Source organism: Penicillium psychrofluorescens (genome assembly GCF_964197705.1).
Source record: "Penicillium psychrofluorescens genome assembly, chromosome: 3".
Classification (NCBI taxonomy): Eukaryota; Fungi; Ascomycota; class Eurotiomycetes; order Eurotiales; family Aspergillaceae; genus Penicillium; species Penicillium psychrofluorescens.
Window position 1 is genome coordinate 2,107,973 of NC_133441.1, and position 24,364 is coordinate 2,132,336.

The window sequence follows — 24,364 nt, forward strand, 5'->3', positions numbered from 1 at the left end:
GTGAGAACTCTGACCCAAAACCCAACCCAGCACAGATTGGGTCTGGGCTAGACAAGGCCATGCGGAAGTCTAACAACTACGCACTAATCGCACATACGAACACGTGGATGAGCGGGGTAGAGTGCCTACATAAATACTTCGCTGACACCTGAGTTTTAGGGGCTAGCTATTAGTTTTAAGACATACTGAATCGCACCCAAAGGTTATTGCAGGAGTCTCTTTTGCCTAGATCTATAAACCAACTAGCGTAACCTTTTTGCTAGGGTATCGTGAGACTATTCTGACAACCTGCTGATGCTTGTTTCTTTTCCTGAGTGTTGACACTCAGGGGTTCCACATCGCTTATCGTCGCCTCATCCTGTGAAATCAACAGACACCCAGACTATCTTGGGCTCAAGCTAATTCGACTCGCTCTCAAGACTAGTGTTAGGGAATGACATTCGGCTTTTGAATCGAGGTCCGTGCTCCTTTCCCCGTTAAACTAGCTCCAGAAAAGCTTGATCCGTATTGGAGGGAAAGAAAGTCTAATTTCCGACATGACTTCTAGCGCTAACTTCTGATGAGGGCCTTCGGAGTTGAAAACCAGATACTTAGCAGGGTTGGAATTGCGAGATAGGCACTTTTACAAATGAAGTTAAGACTTGGACAAGCACGACATTGTCACGCTCATTGGTTCAAGCCACCTCTTTAGGGTACCTAGAATAATATCGCCCACATTATTGCTTTCTTAACTTCCTATATGACATCCTCGCTGTCTCCACTATTCTCCACTTGAGTATGCCATCTTAACGAGGCAGGTGCGGGCACTTGATAAGGAAACTACAACGTCGCAATCATGGCCATCTGATAAAAGTACGACGCTGCCTTTTGACAAGCTCACTAGCGGGTTATAGTCCGGGCTGTCAACTATAAGTAGTGTCTCCAGAACATCAAGATAAGTTCAGCCTTCTTCGTCGAATTGATCACCATGTTCCTTTCAATTCTTCTCATTTATTTGAGCTTCTCCAATGGAATCTCCGCCTTATCTGAAGTAGGCGGAATTGACAGTGAGCGAACGCCCAAAGATGCGTTGAACGGGCTGCAAGAAGTTTTCCAAGTTCAAGCACCACCGAGGAAGAGCTATAATGGGGCCTCCTGCCAGCAAGTCATTCTTCAGCACGAATTTGCAAGTTACGGAAGCCCTTTTGTTGGTATTGAACTTCAATCTCAAGTTACACCCCTCAGAATTGACTTCGATTAGGTTATTACACCCCTCCTGAAGACTGCACGTTCACAACAACGATTTTCAATGTTTCCGTTGTTTCTCAAGGCATCAATTACGATCGACTTGGCGTACTTTTCTTCGGAGACATCGAGATATGGCGTATGACAACAGCAATGCCTACCCGAACGGGAATATTCTGGAATTTCCAGAAGGATATGACGATTTTCGACACTCTCCTCCGATCGGAGCAAAAGGTCATCATGTCGATGGACAACATCGTCGACTCTGTTTTCACGGCGCCTTACAATGTGACAATCACAGCCCTCTACTACAACGATCACAAAACTCTGACACCTGCCGACGTAATCCTGCCTATCTCCACTCGATCGTCTAGTCAGAATACTTCTTCAGTTATATCGCTTCCTGACGGGAATGGGACGGTCTTTCTTTCCTTCCCTCGCAATGCTGAGAGAGCGGTGGTTAGTATCCTCGCATCCGGGAACGGTGACGAGGAGTTTTGGTACACGAATGTGCCGACTGAATATGCAGATACTTTCAATAATACCGCCATATACGGGTACTCGCCATTCCGAGAAGTCCAACTTCTAATCGATGGCGAGCTTGCAGGTGTGAGCTGGCCATTTCCGGTTGTGTTTACCGGGGGGATTAGTCCTGGACTATGGGTACCGATTGTGGGCATTGACACGTACGACTTGCCTAGTTTTGAGATTGATGTTAGTCCGTGGTTGGGTGTACTGTGTGATGGAAATCAACATGAGTTCCAGTTGAAGGTTGTGGGATATGATTCGGAGACCATGTTAGGGACAGTGGGTAGTGACTGGTTAGTTAGTGGCGCTGTATTTTTGTGGGTTGATGAGAAGGGAAACCAGACTACCGGAACGGTGAGTGAGCTTTTTTTTTTTAGATCATTTGGGCCCCTGTTGACTAACACATTCAGCTGGTTCGCTCTATTCCTTCTGATCCAACCTTCGAATTTACCCCGTTGATCACAGCTAATGCAAGCTCCAACACTTCTCTCTGGATTGATCTGCGAGCGCGCCGCACCCTATCTCACAGCGCAATAATCACTACATCATCTGGAGATCGCACGCTTAGTTGGACACAATCCCTTTACTACACCAATATCCAGAATTTCACCGCATCCGGCTACAATGAAACGCTATACCAATGCACCGAAGGAACCTCTGTCTTCTCCCCTTCGTCGCCATATCATGCGCCAGTCACAGCCTCGTTCTCGTACCCAATCAGTTTCTATCAAGCAAATGTTATTCCAACAGATTTCTTAACTACAAATTCGACGCTCATCGCCTTTCTCGATCGATCGCTACTTTCGTCATCCACTCCAATCCTACCTTACTTGACATTGCCATCTAGTTTCTCTGTACCCGAGGTTCTGGCCACTAGACAGAACGGGAGCAGTACATATTTTTGGAATAATACTTATTATGAGTATGCGGGTGGGATTGATCCAGCGAGAGGGTCAAGTGGAGAAACAGAGCAATGGTATTCCTATTCCGGACCGAGAGAAAGGGGGATGGAAGTGTATGGGAGACATGTTAAGGCTATTGATGGCTATGAGCCTGTACTGGTTTTGGATGAGACATTTGAAAGGGCTATTGAGGTTCCAGCAACAGAAGCAGTCAATGGCGGGGTTATGACCAACTAGGGGTCAAAGTAGCAGCTCTCTTACCCAAAGACGAGAAGCGAGATGTACCCAGTACCAGGGGAACCAATGTATCATTGAAGTAGGATGGCTTATAAGCACATAGTTCAATCATATAACATGATTTGTGAACAACTAAGAGCCTGGTAAAAAGCCGCTAAAATATTAATGATATAAGTTATACTTCATCATTCTTTCTATTTCCGATACTAACAAAACGGCGATAATACACGAAAGGATACCTAGCTCTATGTTAATACTTAGAGATATGTCCGTGGAGAAGAATCTACTGTGAATGTTGATAATCTATATATTATCCTTCATTAAAATTATTGTGGCAGCACTGTAGCTATCAATGCACCTCAGCCCGCCGCTCTGAATCAACTAACCACGACGCCCCGCCACCATGCGCACTCAGACTGACAGTCGTCTTCCGCAGATCAGGGAGCACGAGCACGGTCTCGCCGTGGTTGCGGTAGTCGACCTCACTGGGAATCGGATGGCGCTGCTGTGGCGCACCCGGATCGGAGGTCGCGGGGGGCTGCGTCGATGACGGGACAAAAGTGCGGATCTCCAGACCAGGCAGCAGCAAATGGCCCGGCTTCTGGGGCAGTAGCAGAACAGGGAACCGGGTGGTCTCGCCGTCGCGAGCGAGGAAGTTGGCACGCCGGCGACCACCGAGGAGCCAGAGATCTGGGTTGGCGTGTAGCTCGTACGAACACTCCAGCGGCTGGCCGGCGTGTTCTTGTGTGGCGGGGGAGCACCACCGCCTTGTGTATCGTAGACATAGTTCAGCGGAGATCATCTGGCCGACGGCGGCGTGGGCGCCTGGGCCCGAGACGTCGGCTTCAGGTAGGCGGAGCTCGGCTGTGTGCACGACCTGGATCTCGGGTACTTCGACTGGGATAATGATGCGGCGGGTGGGGATGTTGGGGTTGGGGGGTAGGTGAATGATCGAGTTGTCCGGATTCTGACTCACCGATTAGCTGCTGGAGGCGAAGGGTCACAAAAAAAAAAAACATACCTGGTGCCACGCCTGGAGCCACTGTCGAATGTCGTCGGCACGCTCCTTGAGCGCACTCAATAGCTCATCCCACCGTACGCGCTGATACGGGATCATCTCTACCTCCCGCACAAGGGCAATGGCCTCCATGTCTGCGGTGGAGAGCTGCGCGCGGAAACTACTGACAATGTGTGACGTGAACAGGGTCGTGTATTGGCGGAAGGGGCTATCGCCAAGGGCGGCTGCGAACTGCTTCTCGACTGCATCGAGGCATTCGTCATCGATGCAGGTAAAGTCCACGCTCAGTTTCAACGAGCGCGGGACAGCAGCCGACGTGTTTGAAGACTGCTTGGGCTGGATCTTGTAGAGCAACGAGGCGGGCTGCTTGGGGAAGACATCCAGGGCGACGGGACCGGCGACGCCAGACTGCACGTCATAGGCGTGCGAGCCGGGTAGACTGCAGTTCGTGATGCGAAGCGGGATCAGCATCGCGGGGCTGACGGTGAATCGTGAGAACAGCAGTTCATCCTTGAAGATATCCTGCACGTTGACCGATATGGGCAAGGTGGCCACCACACTGTGCAAGGACGAGAATGCAAAGCGGCCCTTATCCGTTTCGTACCCGATCTCTGCTCGTGCAGATAGGGTGGAGAAGGCTTCTTCCACGGTGTAGGGGATGCGAACACGCACAAACGAGCGCTGCGCTAACCGCGCAAACTCGATCACTCCAGACTCGTGGTTGGCCACCACGTCGAGATTGCCATCGACGACCTCAGCCTCTGCAATCCGCAGTCGTAGGCCGGCGGTTGCTGGCCGTACACGGATAGTACCTGCCTTGATATCGTTCCGGCCACTATTGAGTTCCAGCTCCAGCGTCCGCATCGTTTCCAGATTAATCAAGTGTGGAGACACAACCTTGGCCTGCAGGCCATCCGAGGGCGAGTAACAATAGATGTACGGTCGATGGTCTTCCTCTTCCACTTCACTTACTTCTCTGAAGCCAATAGGAAGTGTGGAATTTTGTCCGCAGTTGAAGGTGAAGACGATGTTACCAGCCCTCATCTCCATTCGATCAACAAAGTATTTTCCATGAAGGGATGTCTGGGAACACATTAAAAGACTGATCTGCAAGGGAGAAAGGACCGCTTACTAGAGAGTCAATCAAAATCTTCGTCGTCGTCGACTTGACGACAGACTTTCTCGAACTCTCAATCCAATGTTCCGCATGTTGGGCGGTGCCGGCACTGACTAGGCGAACCTTGATGGAGTCGATATCGACTTGTTGGCCCAGCAGAAACCGTAATGAGAGCTGAAGCTGGAACCCATCCTTATCATCGAAGAGCTGGATCGCTGGGTTGACATGAAGGTCGGCAAAGAAGTCCGTTAAGGACGCCGAGACTTCCTTCTGAAGAGATTGCGATGCATCAAACAGACCGGAAACATACCCAGCCAGTAATTCTTGCTCCATAAACGATGTCGACGCAGCCAAAGTCTTTTGCTTCACTGTTAATTGTGCCTGTAGGTAGGCGGCAAAATTGGCTAGCAGCCGCAGCATCGTCCGCACATACTCCTCACTCCGCTTGAGCTCCTTGAGACAGCGTGTGTGCAGCTCCAGCATGCTGCCCTCGATAACAACCCAGTGTTTGCTACCGTAAAACGGCGCCATCTGCTGGAAATACGAAGCGGCAGTTTCATAGTCTTGCTGTCGGAACCGCAGAAGCGCAATTTCGGAAAGTGTCATCTCAGCAGAATAGGCGCGATTCGCTGCCAGATGATGGCGCATCATGCGATCAGTCAAATCTTCGTAGAGTGCCAGGTATGCCGTCTTCGACTTCAGACCGAGCTGCAGAGCAGGTAGTTCAACCCCAATGAGCGAGGCCTGCCTTACCTCGGGCTTTTCTTGCTGCTGTGGGGCGTTATTGTCATCCAGCGAGACATCAGCGAGGTCATCTGCTCCCGTACGATGACGATCATCGAAGAGAAGGCCGAGATCGTCCCATTTCTCACCCCAGCCTCTTCGTCGAGCCATTTCCTCTAGAGATCGGCGCGCCAGCAAGAGCAAGTCTCCTCTTCCAGAGGCTAGATCTTCAGACCCGGTTTTCTGGGTAGACGCTGTCTTCAAATGATCCATGGTCTGGCGCCGTTGCAGCAGGCCAATACTTTCAGAAGACATATCCTGGGTCACCGGACGGCTGGGGTGCGAACCGGTCGAAGAGATTAATGAACTAGTTCGACGCGGGACACCAGGACGGCTATCTGCCATGGCAGCGGGAGAGATTGGCCCATCACTAGTCTGTGCAAGAGCAGTCGAGGAGTCGGGAAGCGTCAATGTCGAGGAGAAGGTTTGGTTCAGGATCTGGAAGGCTGCCGAATACGCCCAGCCAGACACCATATTGTTGATGATGTCCGTTTTCGCATCGTTCGTAATGTCTGCAAGCCCGCACTCGAGGTCACTCCGGAGCGTTCGCGCAGCGAGACTGATAAACTCTGTAGACCTCCCACAGATCTCGGCGAGCACTCTGAGGTCTTCGGGTTTGTCGGGTTTGGTTAGATTTTTGTCTCCAGCACCACTTCCCAGAGAAGGAGCTCGTGCCGCTCGGAGTAGGAGAGTGAGCTGCCGAGAAAAAATATACGTGCGGAAGTCGAATATGGAGATGTCGCTCGCCAGGATCATTTCCCGGTATTGCATTTTGCTCGCATCGAGCGGGAAGTCTTCAGGCTGGAGCTCAGGGAACGAAGATTTCTCGTCTGTGTCACCGTTTTCCGGGGGCACATCTGCATCCAATGCTTTTTTGGCATTCTCAGCCCAGCTCTTGCTCGACGTTAATAGTGCACCTCCATGCTGATCGCCACTTCCCTGCAGCTGGTCTCGGACGGCCGAATCGAGACCGACAGCCAGCTCGTCGTATCCAACTAACGCATCTTCAAAGAGACCCACGTTCTCAAACCCCCTGGCAAGGCCTTCCTTGAGTATGAAGAACATACAGAAATTCCAACCGGGCAGACTGCGCTGGGAGTCCTTCTCCTTGATATCCTCCTCGTACTGCGCAACTCGCAGGTCAAAGGAAGCAAGAATGCCATTCTTCATCTTGTCAATCAAGTCCTCCAGCTGGTCCGCCAATTCATGCGGCTTGGCGGTTCCCTCCTTGGGAAGCTTTAGCTGCGCGACCCGGTCGACAGCCGACTTGGACGAGCCATTGAAGTCGGCCTTGATCTTCTCTAGAACGGTGGTGGTGCCACGTCCCCATTTGCTTGTCTGGGCGGGCGTCTTGTCCACGGGCTCACTGTCCGGCACGACGTGCAAGATTAACCATTCGCAAGCATCATGTTTTTCCTGGCTGGTCGTAGTTGACTGCGAGCTGCTCGACGAAGAAGCGTGTGTCTTGATCCATTCACGAAGCACCCGCCGCGCAGTTGTCTTGTATGATTCGTTGTCGTCGCATCGCAGCAAGTAAACTTTCAGGTAGGGTGTCTGCCTTAGGCCGGGGATTTGATGCCGCCGATGGGGAGGGGCACTGGTACTGGCACGCGCGTGGGCGGCATCGCTGGAGGATTTGCGCTCGCTGGCTTCGGACTGCGCGGGCACGAATCCAATCCGTAGGGACTCGATCGAACGGACCGGGCGGGTGGGTGATTTCCAGTGGAGGTTCTTCAGGGGGAGCTTTGCTTCGATGACAGACTGGACGAGTGGGAATAGTCCGTTTGGGTCCGTGTACTCGACTGTAGGATTGTGAATGTCATAGCAGTCAGCTTTTCTAGTCCGATGTGCTACACGGACTGGGGTTTGCGGCATGGGGGGGCGTACCGGTTACATTGCTGGACGCGGCCTTGGAAGGGTCCATGATTTCTCCCGGGAGCAATTCGGGAGAGGGACAATCAAATGTCTTCAGGGCATGCCGCTCCACGGACTGGCGGGAGGGAAAAGAGTGTTTGGTGTGTTCAGGTCTGTGGGGGGCTGCGGTGTTGGAGTCGGAGAGTGTTGATGGCCGCACAGACCGCATCTTGGCACAGACTCGGGCTATACACAGCGTCTATAGTCAAATCCCTACGAGGAGGATTACTACTGGGATGTCTTCATTCGTCCTAAATCCGTACAAGATAATCGCAATAAAATAGTCCTCCATGTACAGTCGTGCCACATAACAGGAAAAGAAACAACAAACAATCAAGTTTGGTCAGTGGAACGCAAGTCGCTCAGCCAGAACGCCGTGGCCAGATGACCAGGAAGAAGCGAAACAAGGAAACAATAGAAAGATAACCTAAATGCCGACGCCCACAGCCCGCTGTGTGTATCGAGTCATCACGAACTCGAAACCGTCCGAGACGCCTTGCCAGATCCCAGGTAGATAGTTCCGACCCCAAGCACAAACAACCAGAAGCAGTAGTGGAATCTAATGTGAATTGGTCAGTTAATGGAGAAGACATTCTGGTTAAAGAGAATGGTCACATACCCAAATGAAGTACAGATTCCGGTCGCTGGCCAGGCCCTTCATTCGGCGAGCCTGTTGTGCGCGGAGATGCTTCTGCTGCTCGCGAGAGATGACCTTCCGTCCGATGGTGATGTCCTTGAGATCATCCATCTCAGCTCGGACCTGTGTGGCGATGGATGCCGATGCAGAAGCTCCCGCGGCACTGCTTTCAGCTTCAAAGTGCTGATCATATGCTGCCTCAGTGGCTGCGCGTAGAAGAGCAGACTTCTTCATCTCGACTCCCTCATCCTCCTTGTCCTCCTGGTGAGGATACAGCTCATCGTAAGATGGCGGCAGGGTACCGCTCGCCGAGGTGTTGCCCTTCAGATAATCCCACCAGCCATCCCGGGCGGCAGGCCGGTGAGGAACAAGATTGGTGATACGGCGCATCATCTGGTTTGCCTGATAATCCGGTATGGCGGGTATGGCCGGCATGGCTGGCATGGGTGGCAGTGCAGGCAGGTTAGGGAAAGCGTTGGACACGCTTTGCTGGAAGTGATTGATCTGCGCAGCTAGCTGGTTACGCCACGCGATAAGAGCTGCTGGTGGAGAGAAACCACGAGCGTCTCCCGGAACTGCAGGCTGTTCATTGGCACCCACAATAGGTGGCCTAGCCTCCTGAGGATGCATGCTCGAGCGCCGTGATGCGCTGAAATAAAGACCGTTGGGCTCGGAGTCGTCGCTGACCTCGTCGGTATCGTCATCCAGCTCCTCCGAATCATCCGCGGCATGGCCAAGAGAGCCGGACGCCGAGGTGGATTCCCAGAGAGAGTTCAGGGATGCCGAGCTGCTGTGTCGTCGGCGCGAGGTGAGAGATCCAACACTGCGGGATCGGTAGTGGCGAGATGGAAGCAAGGCCGCCTGGTGAGTTGGCAGAGAAGTCGCCAGGTCCGCAGGGGTGAAGCCCCGAATACTGCGGGAATTGGCATTGGCACCCGCGAGACGCAAGCGGTGAACAATGTGGGCATGGCCGTTAAGAGCTGCCAGGTGCATTGGCGAGTTGCCCGTATTGTCTTGCACATCGGGGTTGGCACCTCGGGCCAAGAGCCCGGCAACGAACCGGGTGAGTCCTAGCGAAGCTGCGAAGTGAAGGAGACCCTGACCAGTTGCGCTGCGAGAATTGTACCGCGGCGGACGTGGGCTGTCATCCAGATCGATAAACTCGAGATAGGTGAGCATCTTGGAGTCCAGGTCGCTCAGCTTGCCCTGAGACTCCAATCCCGGGACCTGCCGCTGGTTGCTTCCACCAGAGCCGCCGTTTTGCATATCTTTCTGCATATTGAAGAAGGCGTTGGGATCGCTTCCCATGATCTGTTGAGCCGTTTGGAACGCATCTGCTTGGCTGCCCAACTTCTGACCGAGGATATTGAGTGCGAGACGATACATTTGAAGCTCACGATCGTCCACATATCGGAAGAATAACTGCTGCTTTGGCATGAGAGGTTGAGATTGCTGGACCTGTCCAAAAGTCGGATGCTCGTGCTTGAAAACAACAGACACACACCCTGGCTGAAGCGCGGGAGGGGTCAAGCAGTTCAGGCACTTGTCACCCCAGAACGTTGTGGTTGTGGCGAGAGTGTCACCGAAGACAACCTCCATGCCCGGATAGAACCCACTCCCCAGCAACGTGACCTCCGTGCCACCGGTAATTGAGCCTTCGGCAGGCACCAGTTTGTGGATCACCGAAGGCAACCGATTGGCAGCATTGTTGAGAGGCGGCCAGGCCTGGTTCGAGGAATTGGCACCAAGCGCAAGAGCAAGATTCTGTTCTTGGAAACTGTTCCGAGCTGAACCGCCAGGCGTTCCAGGACGGCTGGGGTGAGCCGAGCTTGGCGCTGACACCATTGGTTGCTGAGCCAGGCTATCCAGGCTCTGTCGCTGGGCAGGCGTGGGGTTAAAAAATGGGTTGTTGTCATTACTTTGGTTCGGAGTCGGGGGGCCGTTCCCGTATTGACCGGACATGGAGGAAGGTGTCACGAAGGGTCGCTCGGTAGGCGAAGCATATCCACGACTAGCAGCAAGCTGTGCAGCGTTGTTTATCGCCGATGACGACGACTGAGTTGTCTCAAGCCGTGTCATAGTCAATTCCGATGGTAGTCTCCCAGAGCTACTATGCTTGCGTCGTTTGCTTTGGGGACCGGTGGATTCGATTGGGGATGCCTGTCGAGAAAGGTTTCGTGGAGTCTGTGAGTTCGAGGATCCGCCATTTGCTGAGATCGGGCCTGGAGAAAACGAGCTGGGCGTGAGCTGGTACTGCGAATTGAATCGTTGCTGAAGCCCCTGCAGATCAGTCGGTGACTGAGGCCCCGATGGGAAGACCCCGACACCGGGTAACTGTGTTCCATCCGGCAAAGAAGGTGAAGGGCCCGTTGGTTGGGGAGCAGCGGGAGCCTGTGTCTTGTGGTCGTCCGTGATCATGATGGAGTTGGTAATTGCCTGAGCGACCACGTTTCCCATGTGATCTGCCAGGGTGAAAATAACTTGGAATCCAAGCTTCTCATTTTGATGCCGGCAATAGCACGCAATTCGCATTGGTAGCTCCACCTGCATCGAGCCTGGCGGCGCCATCTCTCCATACCCAGCAGTCGCATTCTTGGAAGGCTCAATCCACTCCTTGATCTCGTTGGTGTTGAACACAATGACTCTCTTATCTTCGTCTTTTTGGAACAGCTCGTCTTCCTCGGGTTTCCGTTGCTTCTTCCGAGAGGCGCGTTTCCGCTCCCGCTGTATGCATCCGGGACAGATCTTCACGTCACCACCGTCCACCGTTCGATCTTCCTCTCCCGAAGGTTGCCGGTGTTCGCCTCTTGTCCGTGCAAATGCCCGTTTCAACTTGTCGTGGTCTTGCATGGCGCTGGTACACACAAGGCTGGTAGTTAAGTGAAGAGTGTCGGAGCTACTTTCGGTGGGAGGAGCAAGGAATTTGAGTTTGGATATGGTGTGCGAGGGAAGGCGTAGTTTCTTCACACCCGCTGGCAACGGGGAAAGAGTGAGGCGAATCGGAATCTGGGTCTCGACACGCGACTTGAGGGATGTCGGATGCACTGTGAGGACGGGTTGCACCGAGTTGGAGGCGTTCATCGGGACCTGGGCCGGCGAGGGGGCGAAGGTAGCCGGCAACGAAAAGGACGGGGGCGACCCAAAATTCATGTTGGGAGATACGGAGGGATTGAGAGAGGTTTGGCCGTTCATGGTGATCCCCCCAAAACTTTCCTCCAGAAGCGAAGAAGGGGACTGCCCATCCCATTGTGGGGCATCGTTGGGGATTCCGTTTGAAAAGGGAGACAGTTCCTTGTATCCAAAGGGGTAATAAGGAGACATCGCCGTGGGGATCTGAGGGAAAGGATTGTAATTAGCCCAGCTGAAATTCAAAGAAACGAGGTAACTTACCGAGGATGCTGCTTCCGCGGATGGCTGTGCTGCTGAAGAATTCGGACTCCAGATCTGTGATTTGGGCCTTTTCTGACCCTTTGGCTGTGGCGCATTCTCTGTCTTCAACGGACTAGGGCTGCTCGCCGCGCTCTCAAAATCAAAGGCCGCGTCCATCGCCTTGTTGCTGAATTCCAGATCGGACGAGAAACCACCGGGAAAAGACGAGTCCACGCCGAATAACGGCTCCTCCTTGACGGACGATAGTTCCGGGTGCATCCAGTCCTCCGGTGGAAACCCATTCGAGGTGAGCGGGTTGTCACTATGAGCGACGGAGTTGGTCGAAGCGATCGAGGCATGTCGAAGATGGTTCCGTGGCGATTCTGACGACGAGCTCCGGCTGGAATTCTCTGGGGATTCGGCGGGTGAATCGGCAGAGAGAAGCGGTGGCTTCCTCAGGGGGTTTTGATCTTGGTAGGCCTTGGATGACTCCGCGGTGCCATTTGTGCGAGAATTAGGGGTTCCGGCGAAGAGGTCGTCAAAGTCTCCCCCAGCGTTCCCAGCGGACATCTCCAACGTGGCCGGGTCGAGGAAGTCCATGTCGGTGTCGCGGAAGGTGGACTCCATCTCGTCGTCGACGATAATCGGGTCGAGGGAGGGGAAAGCGGGCGAAGAGGGAGCCTCCGTCAATCCCATTCTTCGTGTCGCCTTGTGTTGTAAGAACCACGAGGTGGCGTGGGACGCGACTCACCACCCTCACAGTATTCTGTTGTTTGGGGGAGAGGGAAGAGGGACGAAAGACGACAGACAGTGGACCGGTCGCGTGTGGCTGAAGACGGGGGACAGGCTCAGGAGGTCGGCAGGGCACAGGAGAATGGTCGAGTCTCACGCAGTCAGGAGTAAAGCCGGCCTCCAGCGACCATGACCGGTGATTGGGGGAAGGCAATGCGATCGTGATGGCAGGCAGAAGGGGATTGAGAGAGATGCTGACAGTAGAGGAAGGAAGTGTTGAGGTGAGCGGCAGAAACGGAACGGAAAGGCCCTGCCTGGCAGAAGTGGACCTGGGGCGTTAACGCTGTGTGGGCGACGATTCCGGTAGTGAATGGTCGTTCGTTAGGCCCGGCCAGATCGTCCGCTACGTGAGTTAGTTAGTGAGAGAAACAAATCATCGAAGCCAATCCAGTCGTTCATAACCCAATCAACGGTGAGTTGATTCCCGGTGAAGAAATCCTTAGTCGACACCTGAGGCAGCACACGGGAAAAGACGGTCTGGTCTATCTTCGATGTGGTCACAGCGCAGCAGTGGTCCTATCATGGCCTACTTCGGATCGATTAGGGAGGACTAGATCATGGGCAGCGGTCCGATGGTACGACGTACTTCTCGGGACAGTGCAGTCCGAATGGGAAGACCGTTGGACAAAGAATCCGATTGATGATTAGTGGCGGCACTGAGGACTGCTGATAGTCCGACATCATGTTCTCGACTATTTGCCAGAACATGATCTGTTTGGATCCCCTCCTACACTAATAATTACAGGGCGACGAATTTATCCGGAGGAACAGGAGCTACAGCAGCTTGGCATGGAGGCACCCAAGGAGCTGAAACCCTGAATGTCACAGCCAACCGCCCAAGATTGACAGGCCCTCTATTCGAGTGAGCCTAATTAACTCTAGTCAAGTACCGGGCGGTTTGGGATACGGCTGGTTTCATCTATCTCACACCTCCGTATACTTCCCCCACCTATCGCGGCAGATATCAAACACCCATCGAGGTGATACATCGGAGTCCCCATGGATTGTCGCCCCACGCGCCGAGGGAGGATAGCCGATGAGAAGATGTATATAAAGGTCGAGTCGAATGGCCACAGCATCTCATCATCAGCAGTCTCTTGCATTCCATTCCTTTTCTCTTCAAGGTCCAGTACCTTCTTCCCTTCTCTTCTTAGGGTGAACTTCATTGACTGAAGATTCCCTCTTGTCATTCTTTTTCGAAATAACGCTGTGCGTTGAAAATGTCTGTTTCCAAACTTGCTGGGATCCTCCTTGGCTCAGCCGCCCTTGTAGCCGGCCATGGCTACGTGACTGGGGCTGTGGTAGACGGCACGTACTATGGCGGATATCTCATCGACCTGTACCCTTACGAGAACGATCCACCCAAGGTCATTGCGTGGTCCGAGGATGAGCTGGATGACGGCTACATCGACGGCACCGAGTATTCTAACCCCAACATCATCTGCCACAAGAATGCAAAGCCTGGTGCTTTGGAAGCCCCGGTTACCGCCGGAGGTACGGTTGAGCTGCAGTGGACCGACTGGCCATCCTCCCACCACGGCCCGGTCATTACCTACATGGCCAATTGCAACGGCGACTGCGCTTCAGTGGATAAGACGAAGCTCGAGTTCTTCAAGATCGACCAGGGCGGATTGATCACCGACGACCCCGTGCCGGGAACATGGGCCACGGACAACCTTATTGCCAATAACAACAGCCGCACCGTCACGATCCCCAGCAGTATCAAGTCCGGCAACTACGTTCTGCGCCATGAGATTATTGCTTTGCACTCGGCAGAGAGCAAGAACGGCGCCCAGAACTATCCTCAGTGTCTCAACCTCAAGGTCACCGGCGGCGGCAGTGACTCGCCCAGCGGTACATTGGGCACTGCCCTCTACAAGGACACCGATCCGGGCATCCTAGTCGACATCTGGCAGGCTTTGAGCACATACGTTATCCCCGGCCCGGCGCTGTATACTACATCTGCTGGAAGTGCGACTGTTACCACGGCAGCCTCCGTCCCTGCAACGGCAACGGCAGCTTCAACTCCTGCTGCCTCTGGCACCGTCCCGACACCAGGAACTTCCTCCCCGGCCGTGGGATCGATCACTCCTTCACCGTCAACCAGCACTCCTTTGATTCGTCCTACTCCTATCCGAAGCACGCCGCTGATTTCGTCTTCACGTCCCTCCTTCAGCCGTACCCCAGGGACCCCTGTTGCATCCACATCACTAGCTAGCCCTAACCCTGGCGGTCCTGAGCACTCCACGAGCGGAGCTCCCACTCACCAGCCCACTCCTCCTGCTGGTGGCGATGGTCCCACAGGTGCTGGCCCTACTTCTGGAGGATCTGGATCTGAGTCTGGCTCTGGGTCCGAATCCAGCGCCGGCTCTGAATCAGGAACTGGCTCTAGTTCAGGTTCGAGCTCTAGCTCCAGTTCCAGTTCCAGCTCGAGCTCAAGCTCCTCTGACTCGAGCTCGAGTTCGAGTTCCGACTCGAGTTCCGACTCTGAATCCAATGGCTCCGGCTCGGACTCAAGCTCGGACTCTGGGTCCAGCTCTGAGTCCAGCGCTGGCAGTGGCAATGGAACTGACAACGCCAAAATCGACCACGAATGGATGTCGTTCCTCAACTCGCTGAGCGCCGAACAGTTCTTAACTATGATGCGCGAGACAGCGAAATGGCTCATCACTGATAAGAAGCACTCACGCGATCTGTCTGCTTATAATCTGGGGAAATTTTGAGCGCGGAACTAAAGCCTTGGAAGCAATGACTGACTGATTTGATTTTTCTTCTTTGGTTGGATCAGGTATCCTGCCCCCTTTTTACCTTTCTCCTGCCCCTAGATGGGGGATATATAGCGGCCCTACGCACGGTCTACTCTTCATTTTTTTTTTCATGAATGGAATCGTTGGACTGTTAAAGTTTCTTTCTGTGTCTAGAAGACAATTGCTTAGGAGTATGTATACACTAGAACTCCAGATCATACGCCAATGTATCGTCGCACAGCTCCTCCCGCATCTTATGAACTCTACAGAAAATCATCAGTAATGGTACACGTCTACAGGCGGATGAAAACTGACTCGAGATGAGCCGGGTGCGTGGCATAGGTAGCAACATGTTCCGGCGTCTCCAATACAGCCACGAGGCCCATATCAAATCCCTTGGCGCGGGGAACGGAGATGGGCAACGGCTGTCCGGCCTTGATGGAAGTGAGCCCTGTTATACATTCTCTATTAGTGACTGGCTGATTTTTGACTACTGGGGTATAACCATAGTTACACTCACCAGGAATCTTCCCCACCATCGCTTGGGTAGTCTGCGACCAGGCCGATAGCTGGGCCGGGGTCACGCCCGGTTTGAGGCGGAAGAGGACTAGTCTAGTCAATCTACCGCAATTTATAGGACAACGGAGTTGTTTTTACCAATGTGGTAGACAGGCATTCTGAGTGTCGTGGTTATGAGAGAGGGTGAAGTGGAGATGAAGAGGTGAGGCGGGGGATCACCGTGGGGGTTCGGAAGTATTTCCGAGATCGGGTATTAATTCTCGTCTATCTGTCTATGTAGTCTTTATATCTCTAATTATGTACCCACAAAGAGAAAACCACGAAAAAGAAAAGAGAACCAGGCAAATGCAACAGTAGCCTAGCTTTGCTTTTTGCTTGCACCTTGCTCCAGTTTCCAATGCAAGGCCCCCTCCGAGTCAGCATTATGCTTGACCTTACAGGTACCGAACGTGTCGACCAGAGACTTCAGATAGAATCCCTGATCGAGGTGATACTGGTCTCCAAGGAAAGGCACAATTACATCCGTTGCCTCCTCCGCATGGTAGAAAGGAATCCGGGGGAACAGGTGGTGGACAACGTGATAGTCAATGATTTCGTGGAAGAAGTGGCGTCCGATAAAGCCGAATCGTCGATCGACCGTGCAAAGTGCGCCTTTGACAAAGGTCCAGGCCTTCTCATCATAGTGTGGGACGGTGGGGTGAGTGTGATGCAGGTAGGTGATGGCGACTGTTTGAGAAAGGTTAGAATTTTAAGACTGTAAAGTTTGAACGAGATAATTTTACCTAGCCATTGGTGGACCCAGAGATAGGGCACAACGTAGAGCAGCGCAACCTTCCATGCACCAATCTGTGTAGCCAGATAGTAAAGCGCACCTCCCACGAGCAGAAGACCCAGGTCAGTAATCGCCACTAGATGGGCTTGCGAATCCTTGAACAAGGAGCCAAAGGGATCAACATGACTGTTCCGAAACATCCTGACGCCGGTGCTTTTGGGCGGCAGGCTCTTATTACCGGCGCTGACGTTAAACAGCATATATAGTTGCCACCCAAACAGCTGATGGCCGAGTAACGTGACGGCATGATAGAGAGGCGTTTCTTCAACCAGCTCAATAAATTTGGTGTAGAGGGTGGGCTGCTGGTTCTCGATCTCGGCTTCAGTCGGAGGAACAAAGACCACATCTTTGTCAATGTGGGCATGGTACCGATGGTGACGAGCATGGGTGATCTTCCACGAAAAGTAGGGCACCATGAGAGCCGAATGAATAGCCCATCCAACAACATCATTGAGCAAAGGGAATTGGGAGAAGGCGCCGTGTCCACATTCGTGACCGATAATCCACATTCCGGTTCCAACGCAGCCCTGGACGAAGGTATAAAGGATCCAAGCTCCGGCACGGAGCGTTGGCGACGGCAGAAGATCGATCTTCAGGGCGAGCCACACAAGCGCAGATGCATAGACAATGTCGCGGAACAGGTATGCAAATGCCTTGAGCGCGGAACGCTCAAAGCAATGCGCCGGGATTTTCGATCTCAAAAAGCCATACGTGATATCTTTCGGCTTCGCGGGGTGTCAGCATGATTGAAAAAATCGCCGCCTCGAAGGGACATGAGAAAGAAATACCTCGGCTTCGGCCTTCAAGTGGCAGACCACCGGCTCTACCGTCTGGATTGTTGAAGTAGACATATCTGTATGCAGTGTTGCTTCCAGGAAACAAAAAGCAAATCCGAGTGAAGAGCAATGATAAGAGAGCTCTCCCGCCCCCTGGTAGAAATTTTTATTTACATGAATCGCATGATCGATTGATTGGTTCCGGGGGTACCCTAATCATGGAGCCCTAGGCGGAGCCTTTCTAGACTGCTTCTAGACGTTGGCCGCCCCTATCCGTGGACGAGCTCGGCGGCGGACCAATTGTAGCAGGCTCGGGTAGTTCCTACAGTGCCCGAGTCCCTGGACTCGCTTAGCTGACCAACAGAACCGTTGGCCAGACGTTGACATGCGCGGGATCCACGTGGAGGTTTTTTTTTATTTTCGAATCTTAGCGTTTAGTTAATTTTAAATCCCCCTAGCCACCCAATATTATAGGCTCGGATAGCAAGTTTAAGCCTAATTGATCGCTAGCTCGGATCCCCCTGACAGTAGCGCGCATTTATTTTCACGTGATTAAAAAAAACACTCGTCTTTTCCACATTAGTATTACCTTTGTTTTCCACATAGAGACCAGGCGAACTAAATTACCCGATAAATAGCCATGCATAGACAAGGGACTACTTCTCGAGTGGACTAGAGATATGGAAGACCAGTAATCGAAGTTGGGCTCTAGTATTTCAGGAGGTGGCTTAGGAAAAGTTTGAGAAGGCAACCCATCGGAAAAGGCAAGTGAATGGCGATATGGGGAAGCTAGCCGGAAGGACCATTATTGTGGGCCAAACTTAACAGTCCAAAAAATAACAGACAATAATAATAATAAAATAGGGGAAGATGGAGACCGGAAAGGAGTGCCCATTACTCCGTACGAGTGTCCTTCATAGCTCCTATTGTCAACATCACGTGGCTGGTGGGCACTTCAGACATTTCACTACCATTTGTAGCATCTGTTCTCAGGCGCAAGGTAAATTGGGCATCGAAAATGGCTTGTTACCTTGTAAAACAGACAGCAAGTACTACTCTGCTCATTCACATGGATCAAAAAGGTCTAGGAACACTCTCGCTGTACAAAACAAGGTTCATCCGTCTGTTTTTGAGCGATAACAAAATATCGTTGTAGGATTTCCAGTTTCATGAGCAAAGCGTTGATTTCTAGGTCGAGTATCATAGGGAAACGACGTGTATGCAAGAGGGACCTTGACATGCTTTCTTTCATGGAGCACTGGATAAGCTCACAATTCTCATAATACGGAAGCACAGACAGGAGTGTAAAAACGTTGAAACCGTAGTGAGATACTTGAATAAGAATGAAGTGGTCTCATTCAGGGTCACTACGGGAGCCGGGGTGTAAGTCCATTCTCATATACCTGATCATAGTCTAAGAAGAACTCACATCTAATTTGCCCTCAGACCTTCCCCAATTTCTAAAAGCCTCGTTTACTTCTCTCGCTTCTTTTGTCTCTCTTCTATCGAATTTTTGATATACTACTACCTGAGGCTGCGTGGCGCCCTGGTTCGCACTGCCTCAGCCGCTGCTTTGATGTATATAACGAGCTTCTCTCTTTCTTTTCTCTCCTCTTTCATCGACCACCAAATTTACATGCGGAAATGGTTGAACCGTCATATAGTAAAGTTTTGTGTGTTTAGAATGGCTCTTCCGCCCGCTGGTAACCCATTCTGCATCCCAACATCCACGAAGACCGCCACTTGGAAATCGACCACCTCTGTCCGCATGCCTTTTCCACATTCAGCTTCTTCAGACGATGATCCCCCAAGCACCCAGACGACCGGTCGGGTGCCAACAAGAAGGACTTCATGCTCGCTTACGGGCTGAAGCACGAGAATCACGACAACTACGAAGAACCCAAGGCCATCCGGGATGCTCTTCGAGAAAATTATGTGCAGGATTATGCTGAACAAGAACTATCTCGATCGTCTGCGGCGCGAGAGACAGTGGGAGATCAACAAGCCCATGATTCACAGCAAGATGAGCACCAGCATGGCCGTGGCGATGACACCGAGGAACAATATGACAGCGAAGGCTGCGAGGAGTCATACATACTACGATCCGAACGGCTGTAGCTCCGACAACGACTTTACTACGACGACGCTGAGCCTGATTAAGACGCGTCTGGGCACGATGACTATCACTACGATGGCTATGGAATCGACTACTATGACGATCGATTTGACTAGTTCTCTGTGACTGCTGGATTCATGGCTGCCATCAACATTCTTCCCACTTTGTATGTACGGATTTGTTCCATGTGGAGACGCAACCACCGCTCTTTTCTATATTTCCACCTGCAACATCCCACCACGATTATTATTCCTCCCACCTTTCTCTCCCAGCTTCCTCTTCCTTCTTCTCGGAACAGGACGAATCCAGGACTGATCTACCTCGTCCGCGACCATGTTCAAGAAGAAGCCGACGGTGCGCAGAGCTCTTTGCCATCCCCGCACCTGCCCCTCCATGATTCGAGGAAGACTGACAACACCAACAACAACCAGATCAAAAACTTAGCACCCTTGCGATCGTCAGACAGGAGGAAGATTGCCGAACAGATCATCAGCGACTACAACATCTCCGTGCCCACAACCCCGGCCGGCGACGCAAGTGATCCAGCTGCCTCGGGCCCCTCATCGAACCTCTCCACAATCCGCAATGCCCTCCTCCCCGATAACTCGCAGACTGCACGATTCACAACAACTGCGGGGCCCGACCTCAAAGAGGTCCAGGGTATTGTCTATGTTGGCGCCCACCCGGACGGCGAAGACCGGGTACTCTGGTTCAAGCTAGAACACGGCCCGGGGGCGGACAGACGCCTGTATCCCACAGTCTACACATTATGGAATAACCCCAACATTATCCCGCTGCTCTATACTCCGGAGATCGTGATGCGAAAGCTGCATGGCGGTGCGGACTTGATGACGCCCGGTCTAGCCAATGAGCCGCCGTTCCCGCCACGCGCAGTCAAGGGCGCGGTGGTCGCTGTGGCAAGCGTAGATCGACACACTGTGCCGTCATTCGTGGGAATTTGTGAGATCGATGTCTCGGCATTGGGAGAGGTGCAGGGCACCAAGGGCCATGCGGTTCGTGGGCTACATTGGGAAGGGGACGAGCTGTGGGCCTGGAGCTCTTCGCCTCGCCCCGGTCGTCCCGCTCCGGAGTACCTACAGGGCTGGGACGAAGAAGCCGGTGGAGTGGAAGAGGGTGTTGAAGGACTTACGCTCGAGGACCAAGAGGAGGTTCCCGCTGCAAATGAACAGCCGGCCCCTGCGGAAGAGCCCGTGGTCGAGGAAAAGGAGCCGTCAACGAAAGGTATATTGAAGATCGCATGGAGTCATACACGCCGCTAATAGCCTCCAGAAATTGATGACGCATTTATAAAGTCTTTCATCTATGCCCTCTTCAAGCTCAAGGGCGACAATCCATCGGCACCAAACCATGGCTTGTCACTCCCGATAACACCCTCGGCGTTGATATCAAACTTCATCACCCCTTTCCTCCCCATTTACTCGGCACAGCAAGCTCAGTTTTATAACATTAAGAAGACCAGCTGGAAAAACGTCAAGAAGTTCATCAAACACCTGGACAAGATGCAGTTGGTGAAGGCGAAAGACCGCAGCGGACAGGAAACCGTCATTCTGGATGTTGACTTCGACGACCACCGGGTGGAGCGGTTTGTGCCATACAAGCTACCGTCGCGGAATGCAGTTGATAATGCCGGGAAGGCCAAGCCCTCCGAGGACAAGAAACCAGCTGACGCAAATGGTAACGATTTGTCGGTAGGACAATCGCTTACCGTTCTGAGTCTATACAGACCAACAAGCAAGCTGACCCCGGCCATTTTCCCATCTCTCGGGGCGGGGAACCCAAGAAACTACTACAAGTATTCCGATGTCTCAAACCACCTGGATCAGTACATCCAGTCACAAGATCCGCCTCTTATCTCGCAAGAAAACCGGCGCATCATCACCCTCAACCCATTTCTCGCCACCACTATATTTACCTCGTCATCCACCGAAGACAAGGGCACACTCGCGCGGGGGAAGACCACCCGTGACGGTCTCCTGAAACGCATCGTCGAAGACTCCTCCTTCCTGCAACCGCACTACGCCATCCTGAAACCAGGCCAGACACTTGCGGACGTGAAGGCCAAAGCCGGCGCAACACCCAAAGCGCTCGTCACGATCGAGAAGCGCACAGGCACCAAGACCGTGACCAAGGTCACGAACCTGGAGATCTTTGGTATCACGCCTAGTCTGCTTGCGGAGGAGCTGCAGAAAAAGTGCGCCAGTAGCACGAGTGTCACCCAGGCGACGGGTGGCGTGAAGGGGGTCATGGAGGTCCTGGTACAGGGAGACCAGCGGAAAGCTGTTGATACGGCGCTGGTGAGAAGGGGATTGCGATCGCAGTGGGTTGACGTGGTTGATAAGACGAAAAAAAGAAATAGGACATCGTGGAAACGTTGGTGATATGTAGATAGCCTCTTGGAATATCCACGAGGTACTGGCATTGAATACAATCTTTCTTCCGGACCTACGTATGTTGCCCATATTGGACACTGCAGGCTTACATTTGTATCAATGGTCTCCCCCCGTGGACAGTTAGTACTCTGCAGGTGATCAATGAAACTTTTGGTTTATACAATTCCGAGACAGATCAACAATATCCTAAGCATTTCCGCCAAGGCCATTGCGATAGGCATGGCCCAGCTCATCCATGATTAAACAAGCGACATAAACGCCAGAAATGGGTTCGTAACACTTCAATACCCTGCCATGAAAGACCTAATAACCGAAGACATCCTCGTTTACTCCTTGGCATCCACCTTCTTGGCCGGGTGGTCGCCATTTGCATCCTCCTCGCGGCCTCGCTTCTGGCCTGCCGACTCAGTGGCCTGCACCACGGGGACACCACTGCGAACATCTGTCAGTACAATGCATCTCAATAAGTGATTCGGGGATTGTTGAACAAACTCACCGAGAATCCTTCTCAGCCTTGCGGTCCTGGAAGCCATTCTTCTTGTCCTCATCGCGGCGCTCCCGCCAGTCACGCTCCTTGTTGCGGTCACGGTCGCCACCACGACCACCGCGACCACCACGTTGTCCACCCCGGCCGCGGCCGCCGCGGTTATAGTTGGACCTGAGCTTGCCGGCCTTGATCTCTTCCACCTTCTCGTCACAGTAATTCTTCTTGCTCTTGATGAGCAGGTCCTGACCCTTCCACTGGGGCTTGGGTTCAAGGGCCAGGAACTCCTTCTGCTTGTCCTCCGAGGCAAATTCAACGAAGACGCTGCCCTTGAACGACTTGTCCGCGGTCCGGCGCAGACGGATAGCGTTGACGGGTCCATACTTGGCGAAGAACGCCTCGATCTCGAGCTGGGTGTCGGCATCCTCCGATCCGAAGCCCTTGGCGTAGACGCTGCGGGCCATGGCCTCGTCCTCGAAGACCTTGACGACGCTGGGGTCGGGCATGTTGGTCACGGACTCGGGCAGGGGCTGCTTGCGCTTCACGGCGGTGTTGTCTTCGACGAGCTCCAGAGTCTCGGACGACTTGAGGGCCTCGACGATGGCGCTGAACGGCTGGAAGCGGTGCATGCGCTTGAACGAGTGAAGCAGGTCCAAGGGCACGGCGTTGTTGGCGGTTCCGCCCACCTTGGACAGGAGGAACTTATCCATGGGGAGGTTGGAGTCGGAGAAATAGAACTCGACCTAACACGGGAAGGGTTAGAAAAGAGAGACAAGAAAGACAAAACCCATTCTGCGCATACCTGCTTGCGGATCTCCACCGGATCATCCGTCTCCTTCAGCGACGAGGGGTCAAACTTGGCATTGTTGCGCTTGCCGCCGCGGCCACCGCGCGCACCGGTATACTGGCGCTGTGGTCTCGCGGATTCGGACTTCTCCTCGGTCTGCTCTGATTTTTCGCCCAGCTTGGCCGCTTCGGCGACGATGCGGGCCTCGTCGGCGTCCTCCTTGGGCGCCTTGTCGCCCGCCTCCTCCTGCAGCTCTGCGAGCACGTTCTGGACGTCCTTCTCGGCCTCCGCGTTCGCGGTCTTCTCTACCTCAGCCATGGTTGCGGATGTGTGATCGGGCGGGGATCGCTGAAGCGGTCGTGCTGAAGGGTCAAGGGAAGAATGTGACTCAGAGACACTGGAAGAGTGACTCGACAAAGGGTGAGTTGAGTCACGGGGTGCGCGGGAGAAATTCTGCACGAAGCTGCGGAATAGTCGCATGAATGTGAATAATGGCTGAATCATGGATCACCGAAATAATTTTTTGCGGTACAGCTCTATTTTGGGTGCCTGAGGCTACCACACTAGGCCTAGATAGGCACCGAGTCTGGATCTATAGTAGACATGGCGATACATGGAGACCAGGCACAGTACCTAGAGATGGTGCAGAGAACAGGGTAGTTGCAATGGAGAATATAGAGGCCGAAAATATTCTAGATCTGTATAACCTTGAATCCACATTGACTGTCTGCGGCCGTAGCATCGGACAGTTCATTTGAACCGGTTGCACCTGCCTGAGGACCGCAGACCAAAACGGGTTTAATCTGCCCTGTCCTCCTTCTTTGCCTCATCCTGACACTAGTACTGCAATCCATTCCCTCTTCGGACTCGATCTTGCCGTTCGACTGTGGCCCCCGTTATCTCGCTGCTTTCTCAAGTTGCATGCGGCAAGACTTCATCACTTCGCGACCTCTATTATATGTGAACTGCATTGGCTCTGTTCAAAGAATCCAGGACATCGGTCGAAATCACAAAACACACAATAATCGAGATATCCAGGATCGCCGGTGGGCGATATCGTGCAAGATGGAGGGCGACAGCGGAGGAACTCCAACAGAATATCACTGGCCGGTCAAGGATGTAAGTGAACCCATGCTGGGCCCCGGGTTGACATGCTAACCTCGACGAGATC

At 53.0% G+C, this 24,364-nt stretch overlaps 8 protein-coding genes across 8 annotated transcripts; 3 read left to right on the forward strand and 5 right to left on the reverse strand.

The window, feature by feature from the left end:
* Positions 1-3,240: 3,240 nt before the first annotated feature.
* PFLUO_LOCUS4924 (uncharacterized protein) lies at positions 3,241-7,892 on the reverse strand (the record flags this gene model as incomplete). The annotated part of the gene is made up of 5 exons (XM_073782322.1): positions 3,241-3,858; positions 3,913-4,992; positions 5,042-7,611; positions 7,697-7,836; positions 7,888-7,892. 5 exons carry the CDS (start codon positions 7,890-7,892, stop codon positions 3,241-3,243), a joined length of 4,413 nt encoding a protein of 1,470 aa, XP_073638989.1.
* Positions 7,893-8,150: 258 nt separating this feature from the next.
* PFLUO_LOCUS4925 (SPT3 Dosage dependent suppressor of Ty-induced promoter mutations-like protein) lies at positions 8,151-12,425 on the reverse strand (the record flags this gene model as incomplete). Its single annotated transcript, XM_073782323.1, has 3 exons — positions 8,151-8,282; positions 8,343-11,693; positions 11,751-12,425. The coding sequence occupies 3 exons, from the start codon at positions 12,423-12,425 to the stop codon at positions 8,151-8,153; spliced, it is 4,158 nt and encodes a 1,385-aa protein (XP_073638990.1).
* Positions 12,426-13,741: 1,316 nt separating this feature from the next.
* On the forward strand, positions 13,742-15,244 carry PFLUO_LOCUS4926 (uncharacterized protein; the record flags this gene model as incomplete). The annotated part of the gene is made up of 1 exon (XM_073782324.1): positions 13,742-15,244. One exon carries the CDS (start codon positions 13,742-13,744, stop codon positions 15,242-15,244), a length of 1,503 nt encoding a protein of 500 aa, XP_073638991.1.
* Positions 15,245-15,470: 226 nt separating this feature from the next.
* Positions 15,471-15,944, reverse strand: PFLUO_LOCUS4927 (uncharacterized protein; the record flags this gene model as incomplete). Its single annotated transcript, XM_073782325.1, has 4 exons — positions 15,471-15,531; positions 15,584-15,719; positions 15,789-15,875; positions 15,926-15,944. 4 exons carry the CDS (start codon positions 15,942-15,944, stop codon positions 15,471-15,473), a joined length of 303 nt encoding a protein of 100 aa, XP_073638992.1.
* A 201-nt stretch (positions 15,945-16,145) lies between these two features.
* PFLUO_LOCUS4928 (uncharacterized protein) lies at positions 16,146-17,470 on the reverse strand (the record flags this gene model as incomplete). The annotated part of the gene is made up of 3 exons (XM_073782326.1): positions 16,146-16,513; positions 16,570-17,344; positions 17,408-17,470. The coding sequence occupies 3 exons, from the start codon at positions 17,468-17,470 to the stop codon at positions 16,146-16,148; spliced, it is 1,206 nt and encodes a 401-aa protein (XP_073638993.1).
* Positions 17,471-19,079: 1,609 nt separating this feature from the next.
* PFLUO_LOCUS4929 (uncharacterized protein) lies at positions 19,080-19,513 on the forward strand (the record flags this gene model as incomplete). Its single annotated transcript, XM_073782327.1, has 2 exons — positions 19,080-19,157; positions 19,208-19,513. 2 exons carry the CDS (start codon positions 19,080-19,082, stop codon positions 19,511-19,513), a joined length of 384 nt encoding a protein of 127 aa, XP_073638994.1.
* Positions 19,514-19,844: 331 nt separating this feature from the next.
* PFLUO_LOCUS4930 (uncharacterized protein) lies at positions 19,845-22,165 on the forward strand (the record flags this gene model as incomplete). Its single annotated transcript, XM_073782328.1, has 4 exons — positions 19,845-19,865; positions 19,943-20,753; positions 20,802-21,826; positions 22,097-22,165. The coding sequence occupies 4 exons, from the start codon at positions 19,845-19,847 to the stop codon at positions 22,163-22,165; spliced, it is 1,926 nt and encodes a 641-aa protein (XP_073638995.1).
* Positions 22,166-22,248: 83 nt separating this feature from the next.
* On the reverse strand, positions 22,249-23,511 carry PFLUO_LOCUS4931 (uncharacterized protein; the record flags this gene model as incomplete). Its single annotated transcript, XM_073782329.1, has 3 exons — positions 22,249-22,354; positions 22,419-23,149; positions 23,209-23,511. 3 exons carry the CDS (start codon positions 23,509-23,511, stop codon positions 22,249-22,251), a joined length of 1,140 nt encoding a protein of 379 aa, XP_073638996.1.
* Between the last annotated feature and the right edge of the window lie 853 nt (positions 23,512-24,364).